This window comes from Orbicella franksi, chromosome 9 (genome assembly GCF_964199315.1).
Source record: "Orbicella franksi chromosome 9, jaOrbFran1.1, whole genome shotgun sequence".
Taxonomy (NCBI): Eukaryota; Metazoa; Cnidaria; class Anthozoa; order Scleractinia; family Merulinidae; genus Orbicella; species Orbicella franksi.
In genome coordinates, this window is record NC_138153.1 from 19,734,895 (window position 1) to 19,755,091 (window position 20,197).

The 20,197-nt window shown below is 40.2% G+C and overlaps 1 protein-coding gene across 1 annotated transcript; it reads right to left on the reverse strand.

Annotated features, from left to right (window-relative positions):
• Positions 1-8,124: 8,124 nt before the first annotated feature.
• Positions 8,125-18,648, reverse strand: LOC145498029 (putative ammonium transporter 3). Its single transcript, XM_081477902.1, has 4 exons — positions 17,825-18,648; positions 10,718-10,777; positions 9,928-10,004; positions 8,125-9,090 (listed from the first exon to the last, which is right to left on the reverse strand). Exons 1-4 carry the CDS (start codon positions 18,589-18,591, stop codon positions 8,525-8,527), a joined length of 1,470 nt encoding a protein of 489 aa, XP_081334028.1. The 5' UTR covers positions 18,592-18,648; the 3' UTR covers positions 8,125-8,524.
• Between the last annotated feature and the right edge of the window lie 1,549 nt (positions 18,649-20,197).

Genomic DNA, 20,197 nt, shown 5'->3' on the forward strand with positions numbered 1-20,197 from the left:
CATTTGATTTAAGTGATTTAAGTTGAGTGAAAGTTTACTCCAGCCAACCCTTGTTGTTATAAACCTTGTTAAACAAAATATCCCCGCATTTGATTTCACGAAACTCGCTGGCAACGCTGTTTTATAGGTTGGTCCGTCTTGCCTGAGCTGGCGTTTTTGTGAATATGCGAAAAACTAATTTGTGATATGGGAATCGGCTTTAACTAGTGAAACTACAGTTACTCTGCTATAGTTTAACGTAAAGAAATGAGGATGTTTCCGGTGTTCCGGTTGCCCAAAATTCACCTCGAAGAGGAATCTTCCACGACCAAAATTTGCTTCTAGTCACGAACCATTTTCGAGTACCTTACATAAACTTACGACTTGAAGAAAGTTTACGGTATTCATAACTTTATATCTAGTTTAGAGGCTGTGACAGTGAGAAAAACGTCTTTTGCCATTGTTTTCTTGCAGATGCAGCCGTTTTAGAGTGTGTGCAGTGGCAGCAAAATTAAATTAAGCATGACATATGTAAACTCATTTGTAACAAAGAAACTAAGGTAATAAAGATGAAGGTTTCCTCGACGGTTTCTCCTTAAGTATTGACTTCTCCAAAGTTATGTGGGAAACCAGAAGAGGTGCAGAAAAATTGATTGAGTATTGACGATACACATTTCTTTGTCAGCCTATTGCTGGTTTTCAGTGTCACGCAATTCAAAATAGATCAAAATAAAAATCAAAACCGGTCAATAGATTAAGTCCAGAATCTGGGAAATGAAAGAAGGTAAATATGCAAAGACTTTCGCCAAAATTCTGGTCACAGAAATTTTTCTTATGCGAGATACGCGGAGAAAAACCAACAGAAACATCTGTCACTGAGTTTTGCTACAAAACCGTGAATTTATTCCTCGAGGAACTCTAAAATACTAAAATAATACTTTTTCTAAGACATGAACTGTTCAGATAGCCAAGTTCCCCGAAATAAGTCACTTTTTTAACCATCATGACAGGTCTCTAGGCCGTCATGTAAATGCCGCTCACGCAAAAGCTTAGAAATTCAAGCGTAGTGTATCACAAAACCAAGAACCCATTCGGAGCCAAAATTTGTACGAATATTAGTTTTTAGCTGCTCTTATACATCATTAAAGTAAAATCTGAGGAAGATCAATAGTTTGGTAGTTCGAATTTTAGTGACGTCATGTGAAAACCAGCTATTGTCATGAGGCAGACAACAAGACTTCTCTACATGGCCATTTCTACTTTTGTCATCAGGTCATTGATTGCATTAACAATTTTTGTTTGTTAACCGCGCGGCCATGGGCCGAGCGCGGTTCATGGTTTACCCGTGGTTTTTTTTAACCGCGCGGCCATGGGCCGAGCGCGGTTCATGGTTTACCCGTGGTTTTTTTTTTTCGACTTCGGTGCGAGCAGACCCAAGCTTCCACTCGGCCAAATTTTGAGTCACGCAACCTGTGATGTTTACTCGCCAAAAGCTGTTGAAACAATAAATCTCATCTTTCGCGGGAATAAATTAAAAATCCAGCGCTCGTCAAAAATTATATTTTTTCACCAGAAATTTAGCTCGGAACATATACATATTTATATTTGTTTGAATCGTCGATGAAATGACCTTTTCCGGATATTTTTTCCTTCGGGGTCAACCGAAACCTCAGATTACAAAATCACGCCGAACCCACATGTTGCAAAAACATCTCTTCAAAACCCTGACTTCGAAGCGATATAACACTTCAGCGTTAATAGCTACCACACATCGGCAGGCGGTAAATCTATTCGTTAACAATCCAACTTTATCGTGTTAAAATTTCAGCGAAATCGAACAAAACCAGAATTAATTAGAATTTTTTTGTGACCTCACTTCCCAGACTTGTCCTAACAAAGGAAGCAACGGTCGCCCATAGCAACCGAAAAACACCAACATAACAAAGCCGACGTTTCGGCCAAAAAACTCCAGAATTATCGCCTGAGAGTTTAAACTTGACTGGGAACATCTTTTTCGAACCTTTTTCAACTGATTTAGACGAAAGACTGGCCTCGGCGGGCTACAAAAACGACAAAGAGAAAAAACAGAACAAGACAGCAGAACAAGCCGATAATATTTCATCGCGTGGCTTTCGACACGAAAACGAAAATACAGCTTACTTCTGGATAAATTCAGCCTTAGAAGCCAGCAACCGGTCCCAAATTACTTTCTGTATCCTTACAAATGTCCTGATTTCCATCTCCGAAAGATTTTGCCCCAATTTTGAGCAAATAAACATTTCGCCGGCGGCGACCGCCATTACGGTGGCTTGCATACTAAATTAGCTAACTTAACAAAATTCTCCCGAGGGGGGGGGATACGACAAATTTGGTGAGAATCAAAAGTAACGCCAATTTTCTGTCACGTTTTCAATCTGTGGTCACTGGAGTGACCAAAATCGATACATCGGTCGGGATAGGGTTTTTTTATGACTTGTGTGACTACTTTGCTAGCCCTTTACTCGTGGAAAACACCAATTAAATTTAATCATGACTTTTAAGAAAGAAAGCTCTTGTTAATAGTGTTATTATTGTGTCGTTGATATCGTTCATGCCCATACATATCCCGAAGAAAGTTCTAGATTAAGACCATTAAGTCATCGGAGATTTGTCAAAGGCTACCACTGATGGTGCAATAATACAGTTTGTGTTGATCAAGTGATGTGATGTCTACAGTAAGAAAAGAATCATCAATGATTGCTTTGGAATGTGCACTGCGTTCCGACGGCAGTGCTAAGCGAACAGTTAAATTTTAAAAGCGCGGTTATAAGATCTAACAGATCTTCTTGTTTTTTTTCGACTTCTGTGCGAGCAGACCCACGCTTCCACTCGGCCAAATTTTGAGTCACGCAACCTGTGATGTTTACTCGCCAAAAGCTGTTGAAACATGAATAAATCTCATCTTTCGCGGGAAAAAATTAAAAACCCAGCGCTCGTCAAAAATTATATTTTTTCACCAGAAATTTAGCTCGGAACATATACATATTTATATTCGTTTGAATCGTCGATGAAATGACCTTTTCCGGATATTTTTTCCTTCGGGGTCAACCGAAACCTCCGATTACAAAATCACGCCGAACCCACACGTTGCAAAAAAAGGGACTTTAAGCAGCGGGGACGCGGACGGCGACGGGAACGCCGAAACCTGTGAGAGGGCTGGGGAGACAACGCCGTTGTGTCGAGAATTCACAAACATTAAGCAGCACCGTCGGAAACCGCAGTTTCCGCACTGTCAAGCTTATTGACATTATCGATATTCGTCCTCTGTTTATCAGGATGAACTAGGATCACTTCATTGAAAGAAGTTCGCAATCAACTCTTGATAATCCACGATGAAGGTGTGTTAAACGATCACGAACTTCTACTCTTGTACGATTTAAACCGGTCGAATGATCTCGACCAACCTTATGATTCCTTTCCTGATTTTAACTTCGATGGTTTGAAGACGACGAGTGCCGGTCCGAATTTCGCTTCCACAAACGCAACTTGCCCCTTCTCGCTGAGTTGTACAATGAAGTAAACGAACTCATTATCAGCAGATGTTTAATCAGACTGGCGCAACAAATCAGTGTGCCGACTGATAAAGATCTAAGTAAACCACTGATCTTACGACTGAAAATCGAAACTGAGCTACGCAAGTTTTAATGGTGTCTACCCTTTTAAATGTGTTAGAATTTCACCATGATGAGCCATTTGACATTTGAGTACTTCTCGAAAGGAAAAAATTTCGATTGAAATTCGTGTAAATTGTCTTTATTTACATTAGCGTTCAAAAAGATATTTCACGGTACTCACATGTTCGCCGACTGGCTTGAGTTCGCTTCAGATTTCTCGACGTTTCTTTAAAATGAAATATCTCACATAACAAGAGAAAACAAGCATTAAAGTTCCTCGAAATTAGTAACACGGGTTATTTAGCGTTGACACAGCAGAGGAGACGAAAGCAAAACTCACGTTTTCAGACAACGCGAAATGAGCTTCACTCACGTCGGGCCCGAACGCAGAACGTCAACTTGTTTCCCGCCAGTCATGCGCAGTGGACCTTTTGGCTTTTCCCTGATCTTGTGGCGTTCCCGTCGCCGTCCGCGTTGTCTTTGCTTAAAGTCCCTAAAATCTCTTCAAAACCCTGACTTCGAAGCGATATAACACTTCAGCGTTAATAGCTACCACACATCGGCAGACGGTAAATCTATTCCTTAACAATCCAGCTTTATCGTGTTAAAATTTCAGCGAAATCGAACAAACCAGAATTAATTAGAATTTTTTTGTGACCTCATTCCCCAGACTTGACCTAACAAAGGAAGCAACGGTCGCCCATAGCAACCGAAAAACACTAACATAACAAAGCCGACGTTTCGGCCAAAAAACTCCAGAATTATCGCCTGAGAGCTTAAACTTGAATGGGAACATCTTTTTCGAACTTTTTTCAACTGATTTAGACGAAAGACTGGCCTCGGCGGGCTACAAAAAAGACCAAGGGAAAAACAGAACAAGACAGCAGAACAAACCGATAATATTTCATCGCATGGCTTTCGGCACGAAAACGAAAATACAGCTTACTTCTGGATAAATTCAGCCTTAGAAGCCAGCAACCAGCTCCAAATTACTTTCTGTATCCTTACAAATGTCCTGATTTCCATCTCCGAAAGATTTTGCCCCAATTTTGAGCAAATAAACATTTTGTCGAGGGTGACCGCCATTACGGTGGCTTGCATACTAAATTAGCTAACTTGACAAAATTCTCCCGAGGGGGGGATATGACAAAAAGAGCTGAAAGATGGCCTGTAATTGGCTAATGATGAGATCATCCCACTGTCCAAATTTGTGAGAATCGAAAGTAACGCCAATTTTCTGTCACGTTTTCAATCTGTGGTCACTGGAGTGACCAAAATCGATACATCGGTCGGGATAGAGTTTTATTATTAAATTATATGACTTGTGTGACTACTTTGCTAGCCCTTTACTCGTGGAAAACACCAATTAAATTTAATCATGACTTTTAAGAAAGAAAGCTGTTGTTAATAGTGTTATTATCGTGTCATTCATCTCGCTCATGCCCATACATATCCCAAAGAAAGTTCTACAAAGATTAAGACCATTACGTCATCGGAGATTTGTCAATGGCTACCACTGATGGTGCAATAATACAGTTTGTGTTGATCAAGTGATGTGATGTCTACAGTAAGAAAAGAATCATCAATGACTGCTTTGGAGTGTGCACTGCGTTCCGGCGGTAGTGCTAAGCAAACAGTTAAATTTTAAAAGCGCGGTTATAAGATCTAACAGATCTTCTTGTTTTCATAGCTCTGATCATGAAAAGAGTGGTATGAGTGGTCCTGAGAAGAACCATTTCAATACTATGTAATGTTTTCTCTGCAAAACAATATTTGTCACTTTTATTTCTCATAAGGCTCACTTATAATCTCAGAAGAATGGTCTGCGTCAGGCCAAGTGGTCCATACTACCTGAGCATATCCCAGTTTCCATAGCATAGATGGGGTGCCAGTCCATTACAGGGTTACCCCCGGCATTAAAATTCAGCGCCACCCATTTATACACCTGGGCGGAGAGAAGCATTGCAAGGGTATTGGTAAACTGTCTTACCCAAGAACACAATGTAATGACTCCAGCCAAGGCCCAAACCTGAATAGTTCAATCAGGAGTCCAGCGTGCTGACCATTAGGCCACCATGGCTAGTCTACTTACAGTGGAAGCTGTCTTAAGCTCTCTTATTATTAATGGACACTCTTATAAGTAGACTATTCTATTTGCGACAGCCTCCACAAAACTCTGTTTGAACTCCCAAACAAGCTGTTTGTTCAATTGGGCATGTTTGTTTAATTGGGCATTCCCGCAGGCTGCCCTGGGACAGTTTCTCGAAGGATCTGAAATGTTTTCGCACCCGGAAAGCGTAGCAAAAATCTCAAACCTTATGATTACAGATGTGAGGAGAGAAAATTAGATAATTAAGTACGTTTTACATAGTTGCTTTCGCCATCGGAAAATATAGAAATCCAACGTAGATACATTAGTTTTAGTTCGTTTTGCATTTCTCAGTTACAGGCTGCTGTTCCAGTTCATGGACCGTAACAGACACCTACTAGTTTGTCGTGGGATCATAATTGTAATAAGCGTTGAACTGTAATTGCCACCTGCAATAGTCTTTTGTTAAACTGTTATCTACCTGTATTGTTTTGAAAGTTATTAATATTGTAAACGATGAATTCCGTTATAGCCAATCGAGCTTTCTGAGATGTATTAGATAATGTTTAGTTAAGAATTTTTAATAGCTTTACGTAATCCTTTAGAATTGTGCTTTCGGCTTAAATAGTCGTGCCTTGGAAAATATTCTTTGGTTACATTCTGGTTATGTTCGGGTACGTTCCGAGTACCTTAGTGGATTAAACTCTAGTGTTGGACCCAAGAACTGTGTATTCTCTGCCTTCCCGTTGGATTGTTTTGCTGTAACAGATCCCGAGTCCTCTAGGAGTCTGACAAACTCCGTCGCTGCAAGCGTGTTTCCCTCTGGATTGTTGTAACAAGGATAACAACTTAAGCGGCCCAAAAACGTGTTATCACACAGAGCTGTTTTATTCACATATTCTTAATATGAACAGAGGGCCTCTTCATACAAGAGGTTTCTGGCGTATACATCTCTCTCTTTTTAGATACAGATTAATTGAAAATGGCTTTGCAGGTCTGAAAAGTTTCCAGGGCTTTCAAGAAACAGGCCCCTGGACACAGAGGGAGTAAGATTTAGTGTCAGCAGACACCCGAAAGGAATTACTTGAACATTTGTACATTGTACCACTGCAATTTGTTGCAGTGAGACTGTTAATGTTGGCTGCAATTACGATTTGTCTAGGAAAAGGTTGTTGTTATTCATGTTTTTTGATCGTGGATGGAACGGTGCAACAGCGGACCACTGAGAGAACAGCTACTCGTCGGAACAATGGAACAATAGGAGGATCGAAATGCACCAATCGCAGCCGACCTTTGTGATATAAATGATACCGTGCAATCAGTCGACCTTATCGTCTGAAGAAGACTAGCAGTAAGCAGTCGAAACGTCGCGATCTACATCTCAAGTGACTACATCGTGTGACAAACGATAATACGCTTTATTATTTAATTATGATTTGCTCTTAATTATTACTAATAGTCAGTCTTAATACTGCAGTATACAGTACTGTGTTTGGTTATCACCGTAATCGCAGCATTCCCAAAGGTAATAGAACAAAACAGATCATTTAATATTGCAGTATTTCTTGTATTTACAATGTTTGTAGTTAGCTCGGCATCCCTTATCCATCCCTTGCACCCCTAGTGGCACCTTATGAGAAACATTCTTGAAACCAGACAGCTCCAGTTCCACACACCTTTTTTGGGTCTTGAGGGTGTCCGCTTATGAGAGTTTCCACTAGTTGTACCACTTTTCTCAAACCAAGTAACACAATTGAAATAAACATGATTACATCACTACAGTCCACTACATTTATTTGTGCATAATTTACAATTTTTATGATTTAATTCATTGGAAAGACAAACCTCTCGAGAGGTGGCAACTGTTTTGATGTTTGTGGCATGGTACATTTTTTCACACAATGACTGTTTTATAAAGCTATCAACCTGGACTTGAACATTATTATGTTACATCAGACCCATTTATCATTCTTAAAAAAACAGGAAGCGAGAAATACATATTCTTCAAAGCAACAACAGTACCTGCAAGCAATAATTTGCTACAACTGTTTCTCTGAAGAAGGAAATATGAAGTGCTATCCATAAAAGAGTTTCTCTGCTTTCAAACACAACAGCACTAATTGTATTTAGTAATGGAATAATAATTGTAATTAAGCTTATAGTTAAATCAAAGGGATGCTTGAAATTGGTTATTAAAACAGCTCACTTTATGCGTATATTTCAATGCCATTTTTGATGTAACTTCCCTACCTTGCAAATGCCCACAACAACAGAGCAAGATTTTGAGTGGAGAACGCAATTTCTACTATAATATCCCACTGATTTCCAAGCAAGCCAATCAAAGTAAGTTTTTACAGATCGATACATGTATTGAATTAATTAAAAAGACAAAAGGAACTCCTTTTTTACTATAACACCCTTGCACTCTTGTTAATTAACTTACAACAGCACTTTCTACACACTACCCATTCTCTAAACTTTACATACGCGCTGTTAGAACGCGTTTTTTGCACTTGTGGCGGACCATTTTTCCACCCAGCAAAGGCACGAGGGAAACAGTTGCTCGCCAGTAAAAGCGAGAACGGTAACCTGTGAGAAGTTTGAGTTTTCCCGCCCTAAATTTTCCTACCGTTATGAAAAAGAGGTCAAAGCAAAAAAACTGCAACGTTTACCTAAAACTCTAGAACAAGCGATGAAGCAAAGTCAACAACGAAATCGCTCTTTCGGACGCCATCTTTGTTTTTAAGATTTCGGCAGTGCGCGCTCAGTAAGAGCCTGAGTACCAGGGTCACAGATCAACCAATCAGACAAAAGTCTCCTTTGTTGCGCGAATAACTTTCCTTGAAGTGCAGTCAATCTTAGCGGCTTCCAAACCAATCAGATTTACCTCTACTGATTTCAATGCGTCTTCGTGTCCATTTTCTTTGGAATTGACGCCATAACTGCGTTGAGTTGAGTTCGGATCGTGTTCGTCGATTCCATGCTCCACTTTGTCAGCCCCCATTAACTCATCCTCCACACTCAAGCGCAGTCCCAGCAGCCGATTGACCAATAGCAGCTCTAGAAATGTTGTTAACGCAGCCCAGGCAGCAACAGCAACGACCGTGAGCAGCTGAACTCCCAAGAAGCTCCAGCGACCGCCCTTGAAGATTCCAAACTCGTTAGAGAATCTATTTTCGAGGATATCTTTTTCAACAAAGAAGGCGACGGACAATAGGCCCCAGATTCCTGCCACACCGTGTGTGGGTACACAGCCCACAGGATCATCGATACGGAGCCTCTCGAGAAGAGCACATCCAGAGCAGGCTAGGAGGGCGCCTATTGCACCAATTACGATAGCCTCCCATGGGCGGGTAAGAGAACAGATGGCTGCGTATTAAATGAAAGAATATGAATGACTGATAAGCGCTGACTGAAGAAATAAACAAAACTACCAGACGCAACATGATACGCGTGTAATTCCACTGCATTGCATGAGAATACTCTCAAACTGTTGGCTACGAGCTCCGAGTTGAAACTCTACTTTACTGACAGCGTTCGTTTTTCATGAAAATAGGACTCATCGAACTCGCTTCTGAGCTAGAAGCGCTAAACACGACAATGGAGGGCGTTTTTAATTTAAGATGATCATAACTTGTTTACCAATTATTTGCTTGATGTCACTGCTGTGACCGAGGAGGAATGGTAGTAATTAACTAATGTAGAAGTGCTGATGAATGTTAAAAACTGTTCCTCGATTTTCAATGCGCCAAAGTGTGTAAGTCTTTTTTGTCAAAACTTGTCAAAACCTTCTCTCATAGGCCTTGTCATGTGACGAAGATCCGCAAATATCCTATACGTCTAGATCAAAATAATTTTTTTTTAGTAACCAATAAGAAATTCAAAAAAGCCACAGACATTTTTGTAGTCCGTCATTGATTGACATGGTTCAGTTTGTTTGGTCGTACGTGCGTGGACGAAGACAGGTAATTCAGTTTAGCAAACATTTTCAGTTTTGCATTTGAAGGCTCGCGTGTCCTTTAAAATAATCATTTCTTTTGACGCTCCGGTGGTGTATACTTTTCTATGGTTTTGTTAAAAACGACGCCAGTACGAAAGATTTTCGGAAATTAAAGACATACTCAGATAGGTAACCTAGATGGTCCGAACAACTCGGACTAAAATGTTAGCTGCAAAAGTGGCATCACTCAACGCAAATTAATTTACCTGTTATGCTGACGAGCCCAGCCAGAATCCCAGTCACAAAAATTGGAATGTTTAACTTGTTCTTTAAACAAATGTAGCTGAAAGTAACAGCAAATGGAATAATTTCATGTAAAGATGTCAAGCCATCCTTGGATGAGTGGGGAAGTAAACCAGGCAAAAATTGAAGCGGGAAAAATTTCGCCGCTTTTATTTTTGCCGGGTTTAACTCTTCCCACTCCAAAGAACTACCGCTGGGTCCCCAAGGATGACCTAAAGCGAGGTTGCCTTATCGATAATGTCTGGATCCCATGTTTTTACCCAGTTCATCATACGTCCCGATGGGGGGAGGATAGCTATTCAGCGGAGCTTTACATGTGGAGCCTCCGCACTCAGGTCTTAACCCTTTCCTTTGTATACACCATTTTTGACAGGAAAAGCAACCCTTCTATGTACCCTTTCCATAGAAAATGGCTACTCTTTCACACACCTAACGTACACACCCTCGGATTGAGTGATCTCTTGAAACATTGGGATGAATTAGCCGTTGAAGGAATCTGTTCTGGATATTTTGATGGGCAATTTGAACTGAAAGAAACTTCGTATACTTCCACCTAGAAAAAGGTAAATCCTTTTAGGCAGAGTCTCCCCGTGATGGCATGACACATGTCAGGCGCGCCTAAACATTTGTGTAAAATTGAAGCGCATTTTCATATCAGGAAAAGCATTTTCGAGCAGCAATGTAATTTTGGTGGCAAAGTCAAGATATGAAAATTAGTCCCAGCTGACAGAAAAGTCAGATTAGTATTCCTACCTGTATGTCATCCCCACTATCCCTCCACCTATAGAGCCGTTGATAGTTACAACTGCTGCCCTGTGTGGTAAATTGCATACGACTATGAGCAAACAAAAAGTCGCCACTTGAAAGAACGAGCAGGAATCGAACTAATAATTAATCTTTCACGCACGCCTTCTTCTAGTTTGGTTTGTGATCTGACATGAAAGATTAGTAATTCCATGACCATTTGCTTGGGAAAACGTCATAATTCAATAAAGGAAACGACTTAAAGATCGAAGGAAGCCCAGGCATGTAGAAACCTATTCTATGATGTACGTTATGTTAGAGAGTTTTACGGCAAACTCCAAAAAATTGTCTCTGATTTTATTGCTATGTTTGTTATTATCTTTAATTATATCAATTTATAATCATGATAGACAGAAAAATATCATCTATTAACCGTAAATACTGCTTTGTTCACTTTAGTGTAAAAACGTCTACAGATGGCAAAAGTTTAAAGTGCCACTGAAACGAAATTTTCGTACTCTCTTTTATTAGCCCAATTTATAGTTTCAAACGTGCTTAAAATAATGGTGAACTTTATTTCTGTCAAATCCTGACGGAAACTGCTATTTTTAGCTGCTGAAATCGACTTTTTGGAGCAAAACAGTGTCCGGGCTCTGGAACCAAGTTTAAAGGATCTTGTGACGTCACTGGTTGTATTCACGGAAGAAGCGCTGTAGATTCTCTCTTGTTTTCACTTAATTTATTCAAGTTTATTCCTCATATTGTCGATACCTACTAGTTTTCTACCTTGTAATTTCTGTCCAGCCTTGACAGGAAATACACCTCAAAAACGTTGGAGGACGCCGAAGAGTGTAGATTCAACAAAATAAATGCTACAGATTAGAACACCTCAGTATACTTTTCGAACATCTTGAGTACTGTACGGGTTTGCAAATGATCCCAGGACCGCAAATGATCCCGGACCGCAAATGATCCCCAAATTGAACCGCAAATGATCCCGGACCGGAAATGATCGCGATCAAAAAATAAGGAATGGCATGGATTTATATCAGAGGAAGGTGAGAACATGTACAAAAATAATGAACTAAAAGAACATATTTTATCATTTTGAGTCCAGTAACAAAACGCCATGTTGGTGTACGTACATCCGTGGTACACCAATGTGGCGGCCGGAATATAGTGCAAACATCTGGAACTTACTTTGGCTTTCTAGGCGACTGATTATCAGTACTAAACAAACAAGCATTTATATAAGCACTTTTCCTAATGCTCTAACTTTTAAAAAGGCTCAAAATCATGAGATAAGTGTATATTTTTCAACAAACTCAATCGTAGCCTTGTGTCACGCCAGCTCCATAACCCTGAAATTCAAAATGCTCTGGTTTCCAAACGAAGCACGCTAATTGTAAACAGATATAAATATACCGCCTCTTATGCCTGATGAGGATAAAAACATGTCACATGAAGACGATCTATTGAATTAGAAGTCTTAGAAAAACACATACTTGTAAACATTCTCGAAATGCCGATGGCGATAGTATCAAACATCTATCAAACAGCTAATTGACAAAACGAAGCCCAAGCCTTGGCCTTGCGTGGTCATAAAGCTGAACTTCATAACTATAGCTTGGAATTTTGGCTTCTTAGAATACTCAAGTGGTCATTTCCGAGGAATTAAAGCCAAAATACGACCAAGTAAAAATTACAAAATAAATTTGTTCAAATTTCCAGTGCTACACACTAGATGTTTTACAGAGTGATGAAACGTTGTAGGCTTGTGGGTCTACTCAGGTGACAGCGTCTTTCATAATAGTTGCTTCATGGTTAGTTTAAAACTTTAGACGAGTGGCGTTAATGGTTGATAAAATGTGATTTAACTATAACACCGAAATATCAATGTTTAGCAAAGGAGGAGATGTAGCGTGTGTTGCACTGATCATAATTTTACTGAGAATTGCAAAGAAATGTAAGCCAAGTCGTGTTTTGATGATTGAGTGGTGATATTCATAACATCGTAGTTAGCAACAAAGTTTAATCGAAAGTATGCAAAAAAAAGAATCAAGTGGTAAGCCATTATAATTATAAGATGGCTTTAATAAAAACATCGGTATTCACGTACGCCAATTCCTTATCCACTCCATCCCACTATCCATGCCATTCCTTACTTTTTGATCGGGATCATTTGCGGTCCAATATGGGGATCATTTCCGGTCCGGGATCATTTGCGGTTCAATTTGGGGATCATTTGCGGTCCGGGATCATTTGCGGTCCTGGGATCATTTGCGGACCCGCACTGTACTCGATTCAGTGGAGATTTCGAAGACGAGTGTGGCAACTTTTATATCACGTCCTGAAGCCTTAACACGATATTTCGTCGTCTGTTTTCAGCCTGGTTCTGAAATTTGGATTCTCACGTTAATCTAAGGGCTATTAACAAGGTTGGAGTATATCCTCGGCAACTTTACTGCATTGAAAGCCGTAAGCGCATCAGCCATCCGCACAATCACGAAGTTATTAACGGTCCACAAGCTTTGAGTCGAGTACTTCTTTGCACACAGAGGGCATCCTTTTATGATCTTAATAAGTGAAAGTTCTTGTGGTAGACAAAATGTATCTTTGAAAATTGTGATCCGCAGCAGGGTTTGCTTTATCGCCGTATACGTATCGGTGTAAACAAAGCGGGAATTTCGCTTCTCTTTTACACGTATCTCCCAATTGCAATATTTCACGGCCGATGGATTACTTTGAGTTCTTTAGCACATACTTATGTCTATGATCTTCATTTAATAGTATCCAAGTTCAAAGCAATTCGTTAAAACGTCACTAGTTTACAATCCTTTCGAAGGTTTATTAAACAGAATTTGAAGCAATTTGCATACATGACCTTTCGCCGGCGACATTGTCACGCTTTCTCTCGTTTCCTGAAAACATACCTGTAGGGTCATGGCAGCTTAGTTTACCTTCTTAGTTTAAATTCGCTCCCTCATATAAAAGAAGACGGTTTCTTAAATTGTTGCTTTTGTGATAACTTGTAGGATGCAGCAGATACAACTGGACTAAAGGTCACTGTGGCACAATCTCGTCCACGGTGAAACTCACAAAGCGTCCGGTTTCCTTGAAGCGAAGCGACTCGAAAACTCGAAGCGTTGCTGCTGCGATTCGTGCAGCAGCACTCCGGATAATATTTTCAAAAGCCGCTTTCTCTTGTTTTCATGTCTTTTTTACTTTATGAGTGTAGATATTGTTTAATGAGACCCTGTTAGGGGTAAATTCCGACAAGCGACATGGCCTTGAAACGGCGACATGAGAGCTATGAATTGGCGAAGAACGACAGACTACTCCAGCGAAATAGAGAAAGCGACACCAATGGCAAGATAGACCGACAACGAATTTCGGAACTGAGAATGCAGTGATTGTTTTAAACGTCTGAGTCGAAGTGAAGATGCATTTCCAGAGTTTTAAATGTGTTTTCCTCTCTCACGCGCGATGTCGACGGGTCTTGAAATCCAGGCTTTCTTATATATGCTAAACGTCCACGTCGAATAAATCGAGTCCGTCATTGCTGAGTATTTTTTCTCACTCTCAGCTGAGTGAGCAGTGTCCTAAAACGCCTAAAAACACGCTTAAGGAAAAAGGAAAGAGATCTTCGAAAGTCGGCTTCATATTTTTATTAGTGGGCCACCTGTAAGAGAAAATGAAGCTGTATTAATCAGGAAAAGAGAGACAGGGGAAAGCTGCCAAGGTCTTCTCGTCTTCAGCAGAAGGTAAGGGTTACGCCAAATTCAAAGGAAGATTAAAGATAGGAGAGATTATCTGATTGAGGCCGTTGAGATTTTGAGTTAAAGAACGGTTCTTAAACATAAAAATTGTAAAAACAGTCATAGGTTCGATTGTACTTTAGGTCCAAATACTGACTGGAAAAAGGCTGAAAATAGCAATTCCAAGCGTGTAAATTTCAAAATTTCCCAAGGGGAGCATGCCCCCACATCCCCTAGGAGGTTAGCAAATTCAGCGCTCGAAAACATGCCCAAGCCCTTAGAAAGTATGCTCCCAATATGCCCCCAGCCCCTTAGAAAATTTTGAAAAATTGAAGTAGCTAAGAAGTCTTTTCCTCCATTCTGAGTCGAAATTTTATGCTTTAAAAGTAACCATAAAGTAATCACTAAACCCACTGACCGGAGAAATGCTGGCTCTGCGTAAGAATTCCTACTGCTGAAAAGTGTTCGAAGCAAGTGCAAAGCATACAAGAAGTTAATTATATCCAAAAAGATACTTAATTATAATTTTATATGTACTTGACTAAAACAGCAAGAAACCTTGAATGCGCGAGAAATAATAGTTTGAGCGTGAGAACGCAAGATTGAATTCTTTTGCGTGACCCTCGTGCTCAACGCGTGAGACTTGAGAGCACTCTGTCGGTTTTTTTTAATAAACAAAGGTATTACGATGTGTTATACGTGTAGCTTCGTTTTAATCGAACAAGGTCAAATTTCCCGAAACAATTCCTCTGAGACGAAATTCCGACAGGCGACATAGGAGTCTTGCGAAATGCCGACATGGCTGGTGGTGAATTTTAGACAGGGGACATGGGTACCCCTCCTAACAGGGCCTCTTTAATTGAGTGCTCGCCATTTAACCAATTAAGAGTCCCGATCATTTTGCGATCTGAAGAACTCCCACTCGTTTGCTTGCTTACATAAAATATCCTGCAAATATCCAATTAAATAGACTGGATAAATAGCCCCAGGATCGACTCTCCACCTCTTCATGTCTAAAGCTACTGTTATTATCTGCTTTACAGCTCTGAGATGTCCTTTTAAAGATGTTTTTTGGGGGGCTTCGAACAGTATTCTCTTCCCCCATAATCACTCTAAATTTTCATCGCGGCATGAGATTAATACAACCAGTAACGTCACTAGGCTGTTTTGGCCGCGCCAAGATGGCCGCCAATTTTGGCCTTAACCAGCAAACTTCGAACGGCTGAAAAAGCAGTTTTCGGTCACCGTATGCAACAAAAAGTCTGCAGTGTTTCCAAGTAGGGTTGAAACTTTATTTCTAAGCGAAAATCTCACATACGAAAATTTCGTTTCAGTGGCACTCAGGAGCCATAATCGGGGACGGAGACCATATGTCTTGGGATCCGCGTGCACCTATGATATGGGACAATTTTTCTATTTTTAGAACAAATTGCGCCATACCGACGTCATATATCCGCGCGGATCCACGTACGTGTTGGATGCTCTCGCGTGGACGTTGTCACGTTGCGTGATCAAATGGTGAGAGTTGCGAGATTCTCTTACAGATTTTTCACAGCGATGGCAGGGAATAAGACAGGGAATAAGAACCAGGGCTCTTACGTGTAGTTTTATGCTCTGAGCTAATGGAAAAGGTGAGTTTTTCAGGGTCGAAAACAAGACTTCAATTTCGCGCTGTGAATGAATAATATGTGCTCGCGCTAGTTGAACGCGTAAGCTTTTGCGTTTGTTCTGTAAAGAAAAGTTATGAAAGACAACTCTTTACTTTGGTATCGGGTTAATTTGAGAGTTTCCCGAAACAATGATTAATCATAACCAAACCCTGTTTTTGATAGTTTCTTATTGCTTCTGTTTGTTTGGCGAGTTTGCAAAAGTTTTTTAACGGAAAGTATGACGCGTACATAATAAGCTCATTTGGATAGTGCAGCGCGTGCACCTTCAAATCCGAGTCGGTGTTTTCAATTGTCAACAAATCCGGACAAAGATTTCCTTCGTTGTCTTTTGTGCTGAGATGCTGCAACAGTTTTCACCAACGCCAAAAGGCTACTAACATCGTGTGTATTTCTTTAACATTGTGAAATTTTACACTGCGAAAATAAAAAAGAAAAGAAAATAGACATAGAGTTTTCATAACTCAGCCAACGAAATCGTAACTTTGCTGATTATTTCTGCTGTATTCACATATATTCAGTTAAGCTTTTAATATGTTCTCAAACATTAATCAGCCTTAAACATATTTAAAAAACTAGAGATATTATATGAGTTCGATGTACGTTTTCACACGAAAGTGGGGAAGTCCAATTTGTCATGTTTTACTGACTGACGCATCGGCGGGCGCTCTTATTCATCGACAACAGACAATTTATTGGACTTTTACACAGACAAAACTGAGCAGCATCTACAGAAATAAACTTTATTGTCACTTATTGGGCCTTGATAAAGCATCAAGCGTTGCTTACAATTCAGGCGAAACTCAAACTTGCAATTACTTTGTTTTACTTTTCGGTCGAGATAGACCTGGCGAAATCATCGCAAGCGTGTGGCAAGAGGAGGGAAACTTTGAAGTCCTGAAACGGTGCTATATCCAAATATATCCAACTGGTTTTTTTTGCTGTGTTATGGAAAAGCTGTTAATCTTCAACATATGTGAAACTTAGAGTGGAGTACTGTGGAGCTCTTGTAAATGAAGCAGCGGAACACAACTTGGTCAGCGATATGAAGCGGGACATAACTAAATTCGGCACTGTCTTACTTCACTCAAACTGGAGCAGCTTACGACGAAAATACTGAAGCAAAATTCCAACAGACATGAACATATTGATTTGTGGGCCAAAAACATCAAACATTTCGGGAATTTTGGACGCCATTTCCCCGCGCTATATCCGCAAAAATCCACGCAGCATGTACGCGCGTGTGCCGCACATGATGGCGCAATTTGTTCTAAAACTAGAAAAATTCTCCCATATCATACGGACAGCCCCAACGCTAGAAATAGCGCGCGCTTACGGTCTCCGTCCCCGATTATGGCTTCTGGTGGCACTTTAATATTTTCCGCTTGTCGTTTGCGGTCAGCAACCGTCAATCCTAACCTCATTTTTAAGGCCTCAGGGATCCAGCCTAGAGAAACCGAAAAAAGCGAAGAAAAAGAATAAATACATATTCCAAGATGTAATTTGAGCTACCAGTGAACACTATCGCAGTTCAGTAGTTCAGTAAAGATTTGGTTATAGAAGATAATTCTCTTTCTCCAACTTCTGATCCCAAGGCCACCCGTTGCACAGATCAAACTAAACCCATAATTCAATATCTTGGCCGTTTAAACCTGAATTATTTATAACCTTGTACTATAGAACATTCTTACCTGCAGGCAAGTTTCCACTTCATGTCGCTTATTCCAAACGTGCTGCCACAGTTAAAACCCAGCCAGCCCCACCATAACATGAAGGTCCCCAAGAGAACATTTGTAGGAGAAGCCATTTGTTTGGGCGGAGAATTTGAATCGAATCTGCCAGTTCGGGGTTTTAACATCAAAGTCGCCACCAAGCCACTCACTCCGCCAACTAAATGCACAGCACCGCATCCGGCAATGTCGACAGCGCCCATTTTCCGAAGCCAACCGTGTTCATCCCAGATCCAATGAGCTGAAACACAGTATGTCAGAGTGTTTAAGAATGAGTAAAGTGCGTACGCTTTTAAGCTCGCCCTTTCCGCCATAGCACCAGAGACAATGGTTGTCGCAGTCGTAGAAAAGGAGAGATGAAAAAAGTACTTTGAAAAGATCTTCCCCATTTCTCGTTCGTCTGCGTCCGTCAAAAACTTTCCAAGGCCGATAACCGGGTTTTTACGCTCGCTGATTCCGTAGCTAAATGCGAATCCGAAAAGCCAATAAGACAGGCCACCGTATATCACATCCACCGCGTTCTTGACCATGATGTTCACTTCATTTTTCCTGGAGACCATTCCGGATTCGAGAAGTCCGAATCCGGACTGCATTGTAAAAATGATGAAAGCGCTCGTCAAAATCCACGTAGCGTCATCTGAACCTATTCCTTCCGCGAAGTCTCCCTTACCGAGGTTCTTCGTTGTTGGTGCTGTGGTTGAATTTAAAGTGAAGTTTGCTTGATCCATGTTCGTTGGTTTTGATCTTGAGGCAAGGAAATCCCAATAAGAAGAATTCTATAACTGCGTAAAAGATATATCCGGAGATCAAACGGGTTGGCTTTAGAACTCTGCTCCAGCTCGTCCTGACACTATCCTTTGAAATCGGTTTTCAGTTCCAGAAGTTCCTGTATTAAAAATAGTCACATGCAGCTGACTGTCAATCATTCTCCTGAAGTTTAAGTTGACATGAATTATTCTGAAATTTTTCTTGTTGTCACTGTTGCGACAGTCTTAATAAGGTCACAAGCAACCAAGAAGAAATTTCTATTGTTTTCGAAACACTTTTATCACGAAACATTATCCTGTTTGCGTCATCAGCAACCACTAAGGAAGTAGTAGCTTAAACAAACGATGGTTTGAAAGGAGAAAGCGAAAAAGGGCAAGAAAGTCATTAAGTATACTCATGAATAACAAAGAACGCATAATTATCGTAGAAAATAGTTCAATGTCTCCAGATGTGGTGAACTATATCATATATGAGAAGGGAGGGCGGTGCCACAATTTTATGTTTTTAATGAAGAAATCCTTATAAGATCATTTTGGTAAGAAAATTTCGTCAAAATCGGCAAGATTTGACACGGATGGTGAAATCGCGAGTTCTTAAGTGATCTTCCGAGACTAAAGAGTTCAATAAGATGGTATATTTGTTTTGGGTGACTATCTTTAGTTTAATGTAGTCTATTCTCGCAAACAGGGCAGTATTACGCGTCAAAGATTCCGGCCAAAGATTCCGGCCACCATGCTCGCTATCGTGTGTCATGGCGTGACTGGCAAGGTTTTCTCACTGTTACTGTTAATTAGTTATTTAGACAAGTTTCAGGAGAAAGGTGTTTCTACAATAGAGTGTTTCTTTCCAAGGCCTAAGAACTGATAGCTGTCAGTGGAAGTTTTATGTTCAAATTGTTTAAATAAAAAAAAACAAAAAACACAAGATAGCTAACTTGCTAGCTAACTTGATAATTTTAAAAAAACCACAAAACAAAACCAATGTCAGGCCCCAGACGGAGTTGAATTCTTTTATTGAAATTCACGGAAAAGCCGAAAAGCGGGGGAAAGTCACATATGGTTTCTGCTTTTCTCCAAAAAAAAACCAGTCAGTTAAACCTCACGCAAACTGTTTCTTTAACCAATTCTCGACAGACGGCTATGTACATTCAGCCAACTTGTTCATCCTCAAAATATTCGCCGTTTTAGCGCAAAACGGACTTTTAAAGGCACATAGCAGCACCTACGTTGAACAATTGAACTGAGTTGCCTTTACCTAATTCTGTCTCTAATTTCTAATTTTGAAGATCTGGGTACTAGACTCAAAATAAAATAAAAATGAGAAAATGCGTCCTTCCCGCACTTATCAGCTACAACCAGTTAAACGCCATCATTATGGATCTAAACTAAATTTTGTTCTTAGCGTCTTTAATTTAAAACCTTACAAATGAAAATTTTCGGCAAACGTTTGACTTTTGACAAACTTTTTATTCGGCATATCTTTTTAATTTACTTTGCACCAAGCACTCATATCATCACGTGAGAGAACAAAGTGGACAACTCTAGAAACATGGTCGTTAAGATTATT